This window comes from Aythya marila, assembly GCF_965140915.1.
Source record: "Aythya marila genome assembly, chromosome: 1".
NCBI lineage: Eukaryota > Metazoa > Chordata > Aves > Anseriformes > Anatidae > Aythya > Aythya marila.
This window is the reverse complement of record NC_139042.1, coordinates 194,022,322-194,038,846: the sequence shown is the minus strand read 5'-3', so window position 1 is coordinate 194,038,846 and position 16,525 is coordinate 194,022,322. Positions and strand designations below refer to the sequence as shown.

General features: G+C 39.2%; 1 protein-coding gene across 1 annotated transcript in view; it reads right to left on the bottom strand.

The window, feature by feature from the left end:
* The window catches only part of RELN (reelin), a 287,703-nt gene that overhangs the window by 205,201 nt on the left and 65,977 nt on the right, over positions 1-16,525 (bottom strand). The window contains exon 3 of the mRNA XM_082777470.1: positions 2,394-2,529. Within this exon, the coding sequence (XP_082633596.1) occupies positions 2,394-2,529 (136 nt within the window). The remainder of the gene's footprint in view (positions 1-2,393; positions 2,530-16,525) is intronic.

The window sequence follows — 16,525 nt, the reverse complement described above, 5'->3', positions numbered from 1 at the left end:
TGAGCATTTCAGCTTTTCTGCCTGCATGTCCATGCCTCCAGAGGATGCCAGAGCAGGTCAATAGCAAATGCACTTAATAAAAGCTGGTCATGCAGTGGCCTTTGGAGATTCGCATGGTGACCTTTGTCCAGTTCCTCCTGAGAAGTGTCCAGGGATAAGTGTCAACACAGCAAAACTTACACCATCAGTGCTGGCACTAATTAATAACCTTATTATCCATCCCAAGAGAGGTTAAAGACTAATGAGCTGATCTGAATCACTGACACATTGGCAGCAGCATAGGAAGCTCTTACCTCTGTTGTGCTGTTTACAGAGTCCATAAATTATCATTCAGTGATATCATTCTGTGAATACTATTATTTATATTAAATTTAAACTAAATATTTAGTTAGTGTCAAGTGTTAAAAAGTCTTTTTAAATTAATTTCCTGCAAAGGAGTAAGTGGCAGTGAACAAGGCAGGGCCAACTCTAAAGTCGGAAAGTCAGAGAATTGTGTAAGGCAACTGCAGCCAAGTCCTGCAGCCAGGTGAAGGAAACACCACCATCAGGGAGGCTAAGCCTTTCCTCTCTTGTCTGAATTTATCCTTCAGGACACCATACTGATATAAACTGCATTGCTTTGCTGACACTAAAGGACAAACAGGTGTCACAGAGCATCCTTTTGGTGTGCCTCTGAGACCAATAGACCCCCTGGCCAGGGGCCCTGAGAGTGGCTCGGTGCCAGGTTGGTGCTGCCACTCAGCCCTGCCATGGCAAGGACAGGCAGATTTGGTGTCTCTGCACCCAGACTGCTAACATACTTATGCTTACATCCACGCTGCAGAGTCAGGGATGAATTCAGATTTCTTCTGTGTGTGTTCTATACACCGTAGCATGACCAAAGCTTTACCAACATGGTACAAAACCCACCACTATTGAAGTGCTAATGCACCTGTTTAATCATGGATTAAACAAGCGGTTGGATTTCCAAAACAGTTCAGTGCTGACCTATCTCTGTTTCCACTGAGACCAGTGATGAACCTTCCACTGATTTCAAGATAGGTAAGAGATTACTCCCTCAGAAAATGTCCCTTTGATTTCATTTAAATGCGAATCATCAGTCACAACACTATTTGTACTTCTACAGAGCTATCCATCAGCTCTTCTTCAACAACAACAAACAGAACATGGACAAAAACATCAGTCACAGGAAAATGAATGGCTGTTTACAAACTGACCTCAAAACTTGCAATGGAGGGTCACATGTCATAAATAAATACATTCACAGTCACTATGCAAGGTAGGACCAACAATTATTTCTTGAATATGCAGGAAAATAAAAAAATGAGAAAGGGAGTAAGCAAGGGGATGCAGAAAAAATGTACAGCTCATCTCATTTTCCTCAGGCACCTCAAAGGACAAAATTTAGCTGCTACTCTGCTCAGCAAAATAAATTGTATATTTGGAGAGAAATTAAAGGACACATAAAATTTACAGAATTTTCACGGAAAAGAAAAAAAAAAACATATATCAGAGATTTCTTGAAGGTATGTACAGCTATTTTGTGAAGGTAACATTTCTGACTGAATCTTTGAAAACCAGTGACAGTATTTCCTCGTATTTTCCTCAAATTTGACTTGAGTCAAATAGTGAATGGGAATATTAAATACCATAAACAGCTTCTCTGGTACATTGTAGAAGTTAATGAAAAACAAACACATTTTCAAAAGTCTGTTACCACTCATCAAAACTATTTTTCCCAATTTATCATTAGACACTTAGAAGAAAAAAAGAAAAAAGGGCTAGAAAAAGCAAGGAAAAAAAAAAAGTCTTGGCACTCTCATTGGAGTTAATATACTGTTACAGAATGTAGGAAAGAAATCAGCTGATCACCAGGTACTGTATTCACTATCAGCAACGTATATCCTCAGAGAATTAAGTCTCTCACTTTTTACAACATGTTAAACAATAAAACAACTTGTTTATGTGAGACACTTATCTGCATTGGGACACCCCCCAGTACAGAAAGGAAGGAATACTGACTCAGTAAAACATTTGTTGGAAAACACAGGGCTGTCACCAAAACACACAGAAGGTCTCACACTCTCAAATTCGCAACAGTTCACTTCTCTAACTGGGGAGCACTCTGGCTTTTTGTCTGTGAATGGGTTAAGCTTGAAATATTTTCTACTTTATACTCTATTCTAGGTATACTATTTTCACTCAAATATGATCTACTAAATTTTTTGGGAGAAATCATTAGAAAATACTTTAGGTAAATATAATTCTACATGAAAATATGCATTCTACTAATTCATAATAAGCTGTGTATTTTTTGGCACTTAATAAGGTACTAAATCATCATATGATAACTTAGGTCTTTAAAATGAATTACCAAAAATCAGGATACGTACATGAAGTTCACGCAGCCTGTCCCCGCAGGTGGAGCAATCCAAACAAAACTGAGGTTGGTGGTTGGGAGATGGCTCACATGTGATGCAACCACACTGCACATGAACTGATTTCCAAACTGGTGGTCAGACATAATTCCTACAAGAAAGGCACAGGGGAGATAAAAAGTAACATGTGTTAATGGCTCATTGCAAGGTGCTAACAGACAGAGTAGTACATCTACCATGTGTTTCATCATGGCAATATGCAAGGAGAAAAGCCAAGGGTATGCCATGAGGTAATTAGAATCAATGCCAATGAAAACATTGGAGCTGGCCTTTGCTGGAGCCAAGGCTGACTTTGGCTCCATGTATTTACTATCATTATTCCTCATGAGACCAATACCAGAGGAATTATTTGCATTTTTAAGGGAGGGAGCTGGATCACAGCTGCTGTAAATCAATGTTACTCCACTAACTCATTTACACACATTACAGATCTAAAATGAAATTAAATATGAAGGAAAAATCTTATATTTTAATAAGAAAAATGAGGCTAATAGAGAAAGGTGTTATCTTTTAGTTAGACAGGCACATCTACTTGAAAAACAACAACAAAACAAACAAAAAAAAACAAACAGATAAGCTTTTGTTTCATGAACTCTTCTGATCTGAAATAAAAGCAGCAACCTTCAACAGCTTTACCAGTATATATTCCTTTGAATTTTTTTGAATCAGCCTCTAATATATGGATGAATGTAAATGTCTTCTATTAATCACCCTCTCTGGAATTCACTCCAGTTCATCAGTAGATAAAAGAACTGGATTTTCACACACACACACACTAAAAGAAAATAAAAGAAACAAGAAAATAAACAAATTAACAAAGAAAAACACAAAAACAAATACACACACAGACACCCACATGATATCTGACATCATTCTTGTCCCCTCTTGGAGCCCTTCTGTAGTTTCCTCTAAATCAGTGCAAACTTGTTTGTTTGTTTAACACCCCCAGGCTTAAAGTAAGGCAATCTTACTTTGACTGGATTACTACACCTTTAATCCTAGCACATTAAACAATAACTGTTGAAACTATTCTTCAGAAGGCACTTAACAAAAGGAAATGCCTTGTTCACAGTTACTTCAAATACTGAACTTGTAGTTCAGAGAATAGCTACAAGGGCTAAAACATTGCTAATAGGATCAGAGGGGAAGTAAATGGTAGCAGGTAACTCGATGTTCAAAAAGGTCACTGTTAGCTGTTATATGGCTGTATCTCAGAAAGTTGGTGTTTCATACAGTTCCTTGCTGCAATCCAAACAACAGCAGAAAAGTAAACCTTATACCTGCCTCTCAGAATCCTCAACAATTGTTTTTGACAGCAGTTCTACTGAAATGTGAACCCAACAGTCTCTCTTTAAGCCCTCACTAACCCAAAGGCTGAAGGAGTTTGCAAGCAAGAGACTTTCACCACGGAGACTGATGGCTCCTTTCAGCTGCAAACACACTGCTCCTCCTGTTCCTCCCCAGGGACTGCCAAGCCAGCAGAGAGGGGGCTGCCTCAGAAGGAAATCACTGATCATTTTACAGATCAAAAGCAACATCTGAAATCCCACTCAGGGACTAGTGAGGACCAAACTATATTAAATTCTAAACTGGTTTCAATTATAGTGGAGAAATGGAGGTGCAGTGAGCTTAAATAATCTGTCCCTGGAACGACAGGAGGCGTGGGTGATGGCAGTGATGCCTGTATCTTTTACAAATGACCACAACCCTCTCATTCACAGTTTTTCAATTAGTTCCCCACTGAAGCATACACATAAAGTCTTCCATCATTCAGGTGGTTATACTGCTCAGCTCAAATTCCCAGGCAGTGGAAAAACAAAATCGTAGAATAGTTTGTGTTGGAAGGGACCATAAACAGTCATGGCCATCTCTTGTTAGCCTGTACTGATATTTAAGTTTTCATTTGCTTTCCTTGACTGGTTTGGGGTGGGGGGTGGCACTAACATCCTCAAAGAAATCTGCCTGACTGGTGTCCTGGAGTCTATCCAGCAGCTGCATGCAGAGACAGATACGTCCAAAAATATGCCCAGAGAAGTCCCTTGCAGGGTGAGTGTTATTTAGGGAACTTTGATTTGCTGAGGGTGCAAGATGGAATCTCTGCTTCTTTTGCAAAGCTTTGGGTCTCATCCCTCTCTCTTTGAACTTTGGGCTAAAACCAGTGACTCCAGTGACGTGGGACTGGCTCTTCAGAACTAATGCGGGGCACCAGCTCACACATATCAACATCACAGCCACATAACAGGAAACAGAGCCAGCTACAGGCTTTATCAGGTTAATTAAATAACAGAGGCTGTCAGGGGAGAAACAGGAACATCCCCCTCAGTTTGAAGAAATTCCCCTTACTCCAGAGCCAAACAATATGAGGGAGGACAAAGACTGCCCTACCCACATCCCACAGCCGGGGAATGGGCACAGCAGCTTGGGAAATGTGACCACTTCCCTCCTTGGCAGCAACTTGTGAGTTAATGAATTCCCTAGGTTTCAAGGCAGTAGGATGCAAAAATGTGTCTAATACATCAAACACATACAACATCTGTGGAGAATTTCTTTTCCCTTTGATTTACAGTTTATAAAAAGAACTTTGCAGTGACTAGAATAAATACTAAACAATGAAAAAAAAAGACCTCATTCAATTTTTTTAGGAAAAAAATCTATGAATTGCAGAAAGAATAATCAAAATTCCAGATTTATCATTTTATCAACTTTTTATAATAATATTTTATTAATAATTTATCATGATCTTTTTTTACAATAAAAACAACCACCCCTTATCTGCTGGACCTTTATAGCGTGTGTCAACTTTATTTTGGAGTTCAATATCTTCAGAATATTTCACAAAACTGAAGTACTGAAACTTCACTGAATGACACAGTGATGTTTAAAAAACCTTAATCTAACTTTCTGAGGCTTAAATCTAAAATATTCATGCTGAAAAGGTGAACATAATAATAATAATAAAAATGTCAAATATGGAGCAATGTAACTGATATTAAGAACTCTTGAAAATAAAGAAGAAAAATAATAAATTATTTCCCCCTCTTGCTACCAGCCTTCTTTCAGTGCCCTGCTATGGAAAGAAACACTTCTCTTCTCCTCCATCCCCCTCCAAACAGGCAGGCTGCTTCCCAGACTGAGTGCTTGTTCCAAAATATAAGGACAAAAGTCAAACAAGGTTCTTCTATAAAAAATAAAGTGAGTACAAGACTGCCCTGATTATATAGCAGTTCTCATAACACAAGTGTGTCTTGTATGTACCTCAGACAGCTTCAAAGACAGAGTATGCCTTATTTTAAGGTATTTGGCTCGGGTCCACACTGTCCTACGGCATGTTTTGTTGACCAGTGCAACTATACCCATTCAAGTCTAGAGTTATAAAAAATAATAAAACTAAAGTAAAAATAAAAAGTAATAGTCTTAGGGTAACATTTTAAGATCTGCCTTTATAAAACTTGATAAACACTTGTGGAAATAATCAGGTGTTGCCATGTCACTCAGTACAGTAATATTCAAAGGCTTGTGACAGTTACACATCCACAGATCTAAAACATACTGCATGCAAAGACACCGTTAGCATCTCTCTGAATGCCTTTGCCCTTGTTTTTTACAATGTGCACTCATCATACTGAGGTGTCTCAGACATTTGCACTCTCTGGCCTCTCCATCTCCTTTTCAGAGCCGTTAGGAATCCCAGTAAAATCATTCAACCCTCAGACATGCTTTGTACCTGCAAACACTACTGGGAGAGGAGCTAGACATGCTCAGACCCTCTCAAGATTTAACTCAGCAGCTGTTTTCTATTGCATAAACTTTTAAAAATGTGCTCAGCCCTATTCAATCCATTATTTGAAGTCACTGAATGAAAAGGCTTCTACATGAAGAGGTAGGTTTCAAGAGGTAGATTAAATGCAAGAAATCTAGAGATGGACAAAACCTTTTGAATGGAAAATCTTATGTAAAGTAAAATGACAAATACAAAGTTTGTCTGTGAAATATTATTATATTACTAATCAGAGTCATTAGTATGGGTGTTGGTGCTAATTCAGGCAACTATTTTACCACTTTCATAAGTCGGCATACAGGAAGGTGAACAATATATGAAGATGCTGTTTTAGTGGTCAATAAATGTCTGAGCACAAGGGCAATTCCTCAGCTCTTTACTTCTTTAACCTTGGTGAGTATCTTTCCCAAAAGGGGAGGAAAAGAAGATAGGAACTATTCTCTCAGCTGGATCACTGGAAGTCAAAAGATAATCTTTTTCTCCCAAGCGAGGCTTGGGAGTCATCCAGTGTTGCAGAAAAATACAGTAAAACTCACATCCTTTTTTGCTTTCTAAGTCTGAGAAATGTTAATCTGTAATAGTCCTTACTTACATGTGGTAACTACATAATATTTCTTATTTAGAAAACAGTTCCCTAAACCCAAACTTTATACAAGTAGCTCATCTGCATGTCAAAGTCCTTGGCAGATTCTGAATTCATGCTAAGTCTCAATGGACTTTCCAGCACTGAACCGGATGGTAGGTAGCCTACCACTTCTTATTTATTATATTAATTGTGGATGAGAGTAACAGAGACAGTTAATGTTAAATACAGGTGTAAGATGAATGACTACATTTTGGTTCTGCTGCCTCCAAACTGATTATCTGCAACACATTTCCATTTCCAAAATTATGCATAAGAGTGACAGCAAAATGCCAAACATAAAATATTGATGAAATACTGAGAAAATAAAGCTGTAAGTACCAAATTACCCCAGGATCTTTCAATAGCCATTCCTTAATAATAGATAGTTTAAGCTAAAAACAGATATCTTCGAGGAAAACCCACGTGCCTCTCCAGACAATATGGGGACCAAAAGAGTTCTGTGTTGCAGTTGGGCAGGGAGCTGTCAAGATCCAAATTTACAGAGATCCATGTGCAGGCCTCAAGGAAATTTTTAGGCTAAAATCTGTGCCCTGAATGTATATAGGCACCAAGTGCATTTTACAGCTGCTGGAGCTGCAGCTTTCAGACTACATTTCCAGAGTGAGGCACCTCCCTTTCTCCTAGGTCTGTTTAGATGTTTAAAGGACTTTTCTGATCCTTACCCACAAGTAATGCATAAAAATATAATGTGTTTTCCCTGAGTGCTATAGCAAGATCAACAATCTGCATTAAGAAAGCCTATTGAGAGTAAAGAAATATCTGGAGTTAGCAACTATCTTGTCTTTTCTAAAACATGAATACAAATGTACAATTATTAGTTTATTTTGTGATTTGTACTCAGATAGCCAGTTGTAGGCAGCTGAATTACCCATATAAGGTCCTTCAAAGTGAGTAAAGATGCAGAATCTGGCCCTAAGTGCACTCACCTAGCTAAAATATGAAGCTGCTGATTGATTTTTTCAGAATGATTTCCTTCTGCTTCACAGGAAAAACACATCTCTTTTGATACGAAGTAACAGACTGCTATAGCACTTGGTGGCCTTTGTGATCAATTAAGGGTCAGAATGATCAGATAAATTATTAAGTAGTACAAAGAAAGAAAAGACCAGCAACCGTGAGATATAAGCTTCCACCTTCATCTTGAAGTCATGAGTTTGTTTCACTATTATTATTTCTGCTTCACTAGTAAATAATAGATTTTTTTTCAGCTTATGCCATGTTGGGGAAAATACCATCCACAGGCTAGGAAGAGAAGAAAAAGAATGAATAACCATATAGCAACTCAATAAAATCTGTCACTAAAATCCTTAACTCCTTTCATGGTCAGGAGCCAAGTGGATACTGAATGCAGCAATCTGACTCCTGTGGGGTGCTGCTGTGCTGAAGTGGCTAGGGATGGAAGTATTTATTTTATAACACTACGCTCCCCATATAAAATTTGATTTTTTTTTTTTTTTTTATAGTTCTGAAAACAACATTTTACTGCAACTTTGCATTTGAATTACATTCACAGTTTGGGATCCAGGTCAGAAACATATGAGTCCAAGAGTAAGTACTAGCAAGAGTAGTTTTCACATTTTTTGAATATTTCCTGAAGTGAGTGTTTCATTAGATTCACAGGTTTGCAATGAACCCCTAATGTACAGATCTATAATTATATTTTTTTCCTGAAAGAGAAAATATTTTTATTCTTATATTTTTAGGAATATAAGAATAATTTTTATTTTTTATTATTATTTTTTTTATGTATCTCTTTTATTAATCTCTTTTAATGTTCTACTTTTAAGGGGTTGTTAAAACTTTTGAGCAGCCTTTTGTTGGAAGCCACTTAGAGGTATAATACATCTCAAGGATTTATGAGTGCCTGTTTCATTAAATGTAACAGGAGTTGCACATATGGAAATTCTCGTGTATGGGGCGGAGAATATCCCCTTTCATTTGCATAATTCCCCAAGACGCTGAATGAGCCCCTTGTGTAACATGCAATAGTCTGGGTGAGGGGTGGGGGTGGTGAGGCCCTGCTCTGCAGCCTCTTGGTGGCTTTGGGGTGGTGTTGGCAGGAGGGAGGAGCGGACAATTCACAGCTGAAGTCTAAGTGCTCCACAGAGAGCAACACAGCACTAAGTGCTCCAAGGCAAGTAGATTTAGTAACAGTAAACATGGACCAGCAGTAATATAAATAGAAAATGCTAATAAGCTTCTGTGTTGCTGAAATATTGAGAAAGAAAAAACTCTTTTCAAACGCTTGAGCCAAAATCTATTTTAAATGTTCAGTAACAGCCCTAGCACGTTTTATAATAGTAACTTTGGTATTTTTCTTTATAGAAGCCTGTTAGGCTGATACCTTCATTCTGTACCAGCTTTTTATAGGTCTATTTTAGCAATGTATTACAGTTTACCCTCTTGCAGAAAAGCAGCTGTCCCTGTTCTGCATTCACTTTGTTTTTAATTGGTTTTGTATTTGGCTCATGAATGTCTCATCCATATGAACAACTCTTGTACAACTTCCCCAAACTATTGCATTGTTGTGAGTCTTTCCACTTCACAAACCTCAGTAGGAGTCCCAGGAGCCAAACATTAGACACATAAGTGTTGTATCGGTGACCAGTGTGACAAAGGACCAATGTGCCATAGTGTCAGACATCGGCTCCCATCAGATTTTTTCTGAGGGCCAGCAGTAGCCACATCCTTCTTACAGCACTGACAGTTCATGAAGGCAACATTGGAGACTCTGAAGTGCCCTGAATGTGCCTTGGTAGAGGTGAAAGTGCAACAGGCAGAACCACACTAACCTTCTCATTTCAGCAGAGCTACGCACTGACCAAACCTCCCAGCTCACCAGCCGAAGTGACATCCAATGAGACATTGTTGTGCAACAGCTAGTACATAACTACACATCTCAGTGTCAGTGTAACTGCCCAACACTCCTTTATATTTGCTGTTTCTATTGTAGCAATCTCCTCTGCTGCATCATTATGTTAAATTGGCTGATGATTAAGTGCTGTTTAAAATCACACAATCTAATTTTGCGGTTTACCATAAAATATTAATAATTCTTAAATTGCTGCTAAATCAAAGTTGTATAAAAAATCTATTTGTGACACTCACATACATCCTGATTAGATCTGTAATGCATCCTTTACAAGGCAGCAGCTTCCAGAAGAGAAATATTAATTAAGCTTCACCCCAGGCTCTAGCTGTGCTAGGCTGAGTGGTTTGCATATGGACAGCACCCGTCCTCTGGTTAGGCTGTCATTGCTGACACCTCCTAGTATCCCATTTGTTCTTCTATAGCTTAGCGTGTCTAATTGGGATAACGGCTTCAGGGTTTTGCTTACAAAACCCTATATTTATTTTTTTTTTTAAGATTTATTTTTAATGAACTTAATAGTTGCTGGCAGCCATCCACATTATAACGTTTCCTCCTTTTTTATCCTTTGCCCAGAGACATCTTCTGCATTTGCCCACACTACCGTCACTGTCCCGGTCACTGAAGGATGCTCTCTGTACCCATATCTTCTTTGCTCTTGCACTGTCCCCAATTACATTTTCTGTCTCTGTTATTGACATAAGTGGCAAACTGATGTTTTAAAATTGGTAGTTTCCACCTAAGCAAATTAGGTCAGTCAAACCAATCAATAAGGATACCTATATAATGAAACCAGAGGGACCTGCATGGAAATCTTTCTCCAGATGGAGAATTTATCATTTGCAGACACCACTTCTTGTTTTGGAGTGATGCTATTATGCAAATCATTCTGTCCTATTCCACAGTTCTTTATGGCAGATAGCTGAAAGTCAGCTTGTAAATATGCGTGGTGCCCAGGAAACACAGCATGTCCCTCACCAGTGGCACCTGCTGCATCTCCAAGGAATGGGGCAAAGCTCCTGGCATAAACTTTCTTCACTTTAATCAGCGTTATCTGTTCCTGGTTAAAATCACCTTTTCTGAGGTGTTACTGACTAAGCGCACACTGTAAAGAGCTCAGAGCTGTGATTAGCAGATAAACTGAATTACAGCAGCACTGTTTGCTGACGAGGCACTGTTTCCACTCAGAGCCACAGACCTGGAGGTGCTCCAGGTTCCCCTTTCCCTTCCTCCTGAAGGCTGGTCTTGCAGCTGGGCAAAGACTGCATGCTGGAGTGACAGATCCACATGGGAAAAGCTGGTTATGGCAATGACAGAATATGGTTTTATCTTCCCACATGTAAACATGACCAGCCGCTACAACACATGCAATTTGTAAATACCAGTCACAGCGTCTGCAGCACCGTGTGAAGTGAAACATTTTGCATGGAACAGAAAGAGGTGACAAATACATTTAACTGAGTAGTTCAGCAACGAGTCAGAAGCACTGATTTGCCTTTTTGAGAGGTGCAGAAAGAGCTGCAAATTCCTTAAGATTCATAACTGTAAAAATTAAAACCATACACAAAGCTACTTAAGGTGCACCACAGTCATTCCCAGGCTCTGTGAAGAAGCAAAGGGGAGCTGAGAAACCACCAAAAAAGGTGGGGAGAGATCAGAGGCCTGTGTGTGGTGGGGGGGAATGGTTTTGTGGGTTGAATGGAGGAATTTCAATGAAAATTGCCAATCTCCAGTTCTTTCTTTGAAACTCTGCTGAGATCCACTGCTGGCTAAAAACCACCAGTATGACTGGCAAGATCATGCCAACCAGTGGATGGGAGTACAGTTCTCTACACTGAATGCATGTTCCATAAACATCCTGTTATTAGCCAAAAACTGCTGTGTTCTCCTCTGTATAACCCCAAATCTACTACAGCCAGTGTTTAAGTATTGTAAGAAAGGAGCAGGTCTTGCTCTGCTCTCCACATTGTGCAGCACCAAGGCAGCCTCCACCAATTTTTAGTTTTTAGGACACTGGGCAGCGGGGTCACACAGCAAAGCTTTCTGGGGTGGGGGACCACTGGAGACCATGGCAGCTTGCACAGCTTCGAGCAGCAATTAGTGTGACCCCTCCGAGCTGGAAATGTTTGGGAATGGCATTGCAAAACACCCAAGTGTGGCAGAGCAAATGCATTTCTGCATTTTGCAACCCACCTCCTGGCTGTGCAGTGTCACCTTGTTGTCACCAGGGCAGTGCACAGGGAGAACATCTTTTGGCAGGGGCAGGAGTGGTGATACTCAGCTACTCCGAAAGGTTGGAGTTTGAAAGTGTTTTCCTGTTACATACTTCTCCCACTTGCTTTCATACCAGAAATATCAGTTATGATTTGCAGATTCCTGTGGTACTTTTACAAATAAAGAAAAAAAAATCCCTATCTAAGAACACCCAAATAGTTTCTTAGTGCTTTATGCATTGTTAATATAATATTCTATTATGATTACAGGACAAAACAGAAAACTGAAACTGAATGACTGCAAAATCTGGTTATTGTTTCCCTTTCCCTTGTGAAATGGGCAATAGTTTACTTCCCTACTCTTACAACTGCCGTGACCCCACTCTTTGTCACCTTATGTTGCATCCTCCTCAACTACCCAGCACCACACTGTAATGTTGAGAGTATTGCACTGAACAGTCGCTAAAGATTATAGCAGCATGCCCAGCACCCTGAATATCCACAGGACCAGCAGAATGGTGCCCATTAAGAAGAAGACTCCTCAGAGTACATGCTACAGTCTAATAAATGTGGACAGTAGCAGAATTTTCAGAGAAAAAAAAAAAAAAACACAAACACAAAACTTTACACAGAAAACCAAGCAACAATAATCACAGCCAGAAAGCCCAGAGGGAGAACAAATTATTTTACTCGTTCATTTGCATATTACTACTTTTAACTCTAGTGAGAAAAAAATCACTAGTGAGAACAAATCTGGTGTAATGCCCCTCAGCCATATGGTATATATTAAGACATACATGCCACAGACAGAAAATTGTAACGTCGTGCTTTTATTTCTATCTGACAACACACACTGTCACTTAAGAGTAGAAAGAAAGCAAATAAAATAATTCTGCTTTTTATTCCTCTGCCTGGAAATTACTTCTAGACAAAATACTGTGAATTGCAAATAGGCACGAGTTCTTCCAGAGCAGATGTGACCATTGCAAATAAAAGAGGGATACCGAGTACAGTAAGCCTCTTGTAAGCTATCACTCAATGTAAACAATAATTTTTGGAAAAAAAAAAAAAAAAGAAAAAGGAAAAAAAAAAAAAGAAGAAGAAGAAAAAGCTGTTCTTGAAGTCTTTGTCCTTGACAGAGCACTTTATGAATAAATCTCAAAGGATAATCTTCTGCGGTCATTTTATGTTCAAGTGAGGATCTTAAAATACTGTGCAGGGTGTGTGGTGACTGAGCGTGGTGGCAGGAGCCAGCTGTGTCCCCAGAGCCATGCAGGCTGCCCCCTCCCAGCCACAGCCCCCTCAGCAGCTGGAGAGGGATGGCAGTCCTACTGGCAGCCATCCACAGACCTCACTATTTTATGCCTCAGATTTCCTTTCTATCAGCCAAAGATCTCTCTGAACCTGTGAGTTTGCTCAGTACTGGTCAGGCAGCAGGCTCATGGGTACAGCTGTTACCTGTGTCTGCTCTTTATGGAAGACAAGACATATTATAAGAGATCTTAAGGAAACAAATTTGAAATCAGTGAACTGTGTTCACGTCTGGAGACTGGTCAATGTCCATGTGATAGCACTCTGTGTGAAAATTAAGTGTGCTGTGGAAATATGGTGCAGGAGCTACACATCCTCCAAATCAACCTGTGGCAAGAAGAAACCTTCAGCCAGTGCTATGAGAATATGAGGACAAAGACAACCAAGTGATCACCTCTAAGAGGTCTGGGTTACCTTTCAAGATCTGGGACAGAACTGGGAAAAACTCTTGGACAGTGACATGCAAGGGTCAGTGGGAGTGGTGCACCCAGGGTGCTCCTGATGCCTTGGTCTGCGAACCAGATATTCAGATGGAGACTTAAAATGTGATTCAGTTCTATGAATGAATGCTCAGCTGAAAGCCTGTCTCTTTGAGCAAACAAACCCCACCGTACTATAGTGGGATAGATGCTCCAAGATTTTACTGAAGTTTTAGAAAGGGTTTAAAAAATACAGTAAGTCAAAGTAACACACCAGAGACTTACACTAGGGAGCAGAAGTCCCATTAACATATAAAGAGAAGTCTAAAACTATGAAGATCAAGACATAGCCCTTCTCTTTGACCTGCTAATCTGCCCTTAGCTAGAAAAATAGCCCAAAGAGCTGCAGTCTTACATTGAAGTCCCCCTCTTTATTGTTGTTGTGCAAGTAATGAAATCAATGGCAATGGGAGAAAATTAACTCACAATCTCTAGGTCTCAACTATATTTTTACCCTGTTCAAGGCAGATTAAAGGTTCAGAAAATGAGCAGGTTTTCTAATTTCCATTAATTTCAGCCCTGCCACATATGCTAATTGAGTTGTGTTTTTTTTTTCTCACTAGAACTTCCAGATACTTTGAATGTCTCACACTGTAGCATCAGCTTTCACAAATATCAGTGCTTCTTCACACATATATGTTCTCTGTTCTAATACACAGACTTTTTTTTTGTGGCACACAGAAATGGTGAAATACACCTATGAATTTATGAACAGAGTCAGCACTTCTGGAACTAGGATATAACCAAGAGGATGTTTCTGGTAAATAATATGCTTGCCAAATCTGAATAGATTAGGGAGTTTCCAGCTGATGTACGAATAATCGTGGGCCAAACATGATAGATAATTTTGTCTGGAAAAATGAGGGAGCCTAAAGCCTGCTAACAGTGTATTTCATCTTTCCTTCAGTGCAGTGGCCAAGACGTAATTGTACAAGAACACTAAATTGAATAAACTGTGCAGCTTGGAAATATTTAAAACTAATTTCACATGGGTGAATGCAAATAGAGACAGAGCTGTTCTGGAGTGAGCTGAAGATAGCACTGTGGTGGCCTCCTGAGGAAGCTGCTTGGTGTCTACTGATGAGCAAAGACTTCTAGGAGACAGGAATGCCCCCATGTCCCACTTCTCAAGGAGGTGCACTTCCAGGAGGGGAGGTCTGGGTACCCACCTCAGAGTACCTAGGGGTGGCCAACAGGGATATTCACCAGTGAGATGCTCCGAGCTTTGTGCAGGCTGCCTCATGGCCTGGCCTCTCTCTCTTCTCCCATCAGTGCCTAAGCAGATACCTTGAGGGGCATTTTATAGCACTTGACATTCCCCTTGCTAACTACTTTTTAATTGCTAATTCAAAGTAGAGCAATTCTGACAATTACAATTATGCTGTATCTTTTCCCCTTGGTTAGGATACTTTTCAGACCAGTGAAACATGTAAATTGGAATATCCTCAGAGAAAAAATATTGACCTAATAGCCCATGTCCTTGTTGACCACTTTAGCCACTGAGACCTTGTTTAGAAAGGAGATGTTCCCCCAGACGGTCAGTTCAGAGAGTGATGTAGCTGCCTTTCCATCAACTGGCAGAAAGGTAACTCTTCTTTTGAGGTTGAATGAAAGGGAAAAAACAAAACAACAAAAACACCATAAAATCCCAACTCAGTACAAAATACTATTTTTATTTTTATTTTTTAATTTGGTAAGCAATTTGGAAAATAAAATCATTTTTCAGGTATCCTTACTAATTAGTATCCTTACTAATTATTATCAGCTATTTCAGAAAAATCAGAAAATATAGGAAAGTACCAATGGTTGTATTGGCAAGTAAATATACACTGGTCATAGGAAACTAATCATGTAGGCTTGCAAGTCCAGTGCAACTGGCATGTTGTAATTTATACCCTATACTCTGCAAGAGTAGGAATTTTCTCTGCCAGAAAAGCAAATGACTTGTTCATCCTTTCATTTGAGATCACCAGATATCAAATTTAAATGTAATATACAGATGTTCATATCTCCCAATGACTTCATTTTGTAACATTTTCATGGCAGAACATTTGTGATTGCTAATTGGGTCTGTAATGAATTTGATACAATCTACGCGTATAACACTGCCTAGTCTTTATTTTGCAGTTTATCTCAATGAATTGACATATTTCATTTCGAAATCATTTTCAGAATTAGTTTTCCAACTATCTTTCTTGCATGTATTTTGAACTACCAACAGTGCACAACTAGAGCTGCAGGTTGTACTGGCAACATATCAAAAGCTCAAGGGCTGCTGGTACTCTATGACATAGAAAAGGGTACAGACAACACAAAATGTATTTTTGTAGTCATGGGGTAAGAATAATAATGGAAAGACTGAAAATACATGTATAATATCTTCTAGCTTTGAATGCTTCTGTTTTCCTTTCTCCTTCTTAAATGATATATTTAAGAGATTTTTTTTAATAGTAAATTAAAGGAAATAAAGCATTTTATCACATCCAAGTGCACATTATATGAGTGAAGCCCACAGCTGTTAAATCCACACCAGGAACGTCTACCGCTTGAACTAGCTATCTTACTGTCTTATGTCTGGCTATGATGAAATCACTCCTGTGAATGGTTAGGCTCACACAGACAACTTCAAATTAGCTTTCACCTACTTAGGTCAGCTACTGATAAGAACGTATAAAGCTGTAAAACTCTTACAAAAGCTGAGTAAACACTTCAGATGTTAGCACCTGATAACTTGCATTAGTATGATCCAGACCACTTGGACCTAAACTTTAAATGCTTAATGATCCAGTCC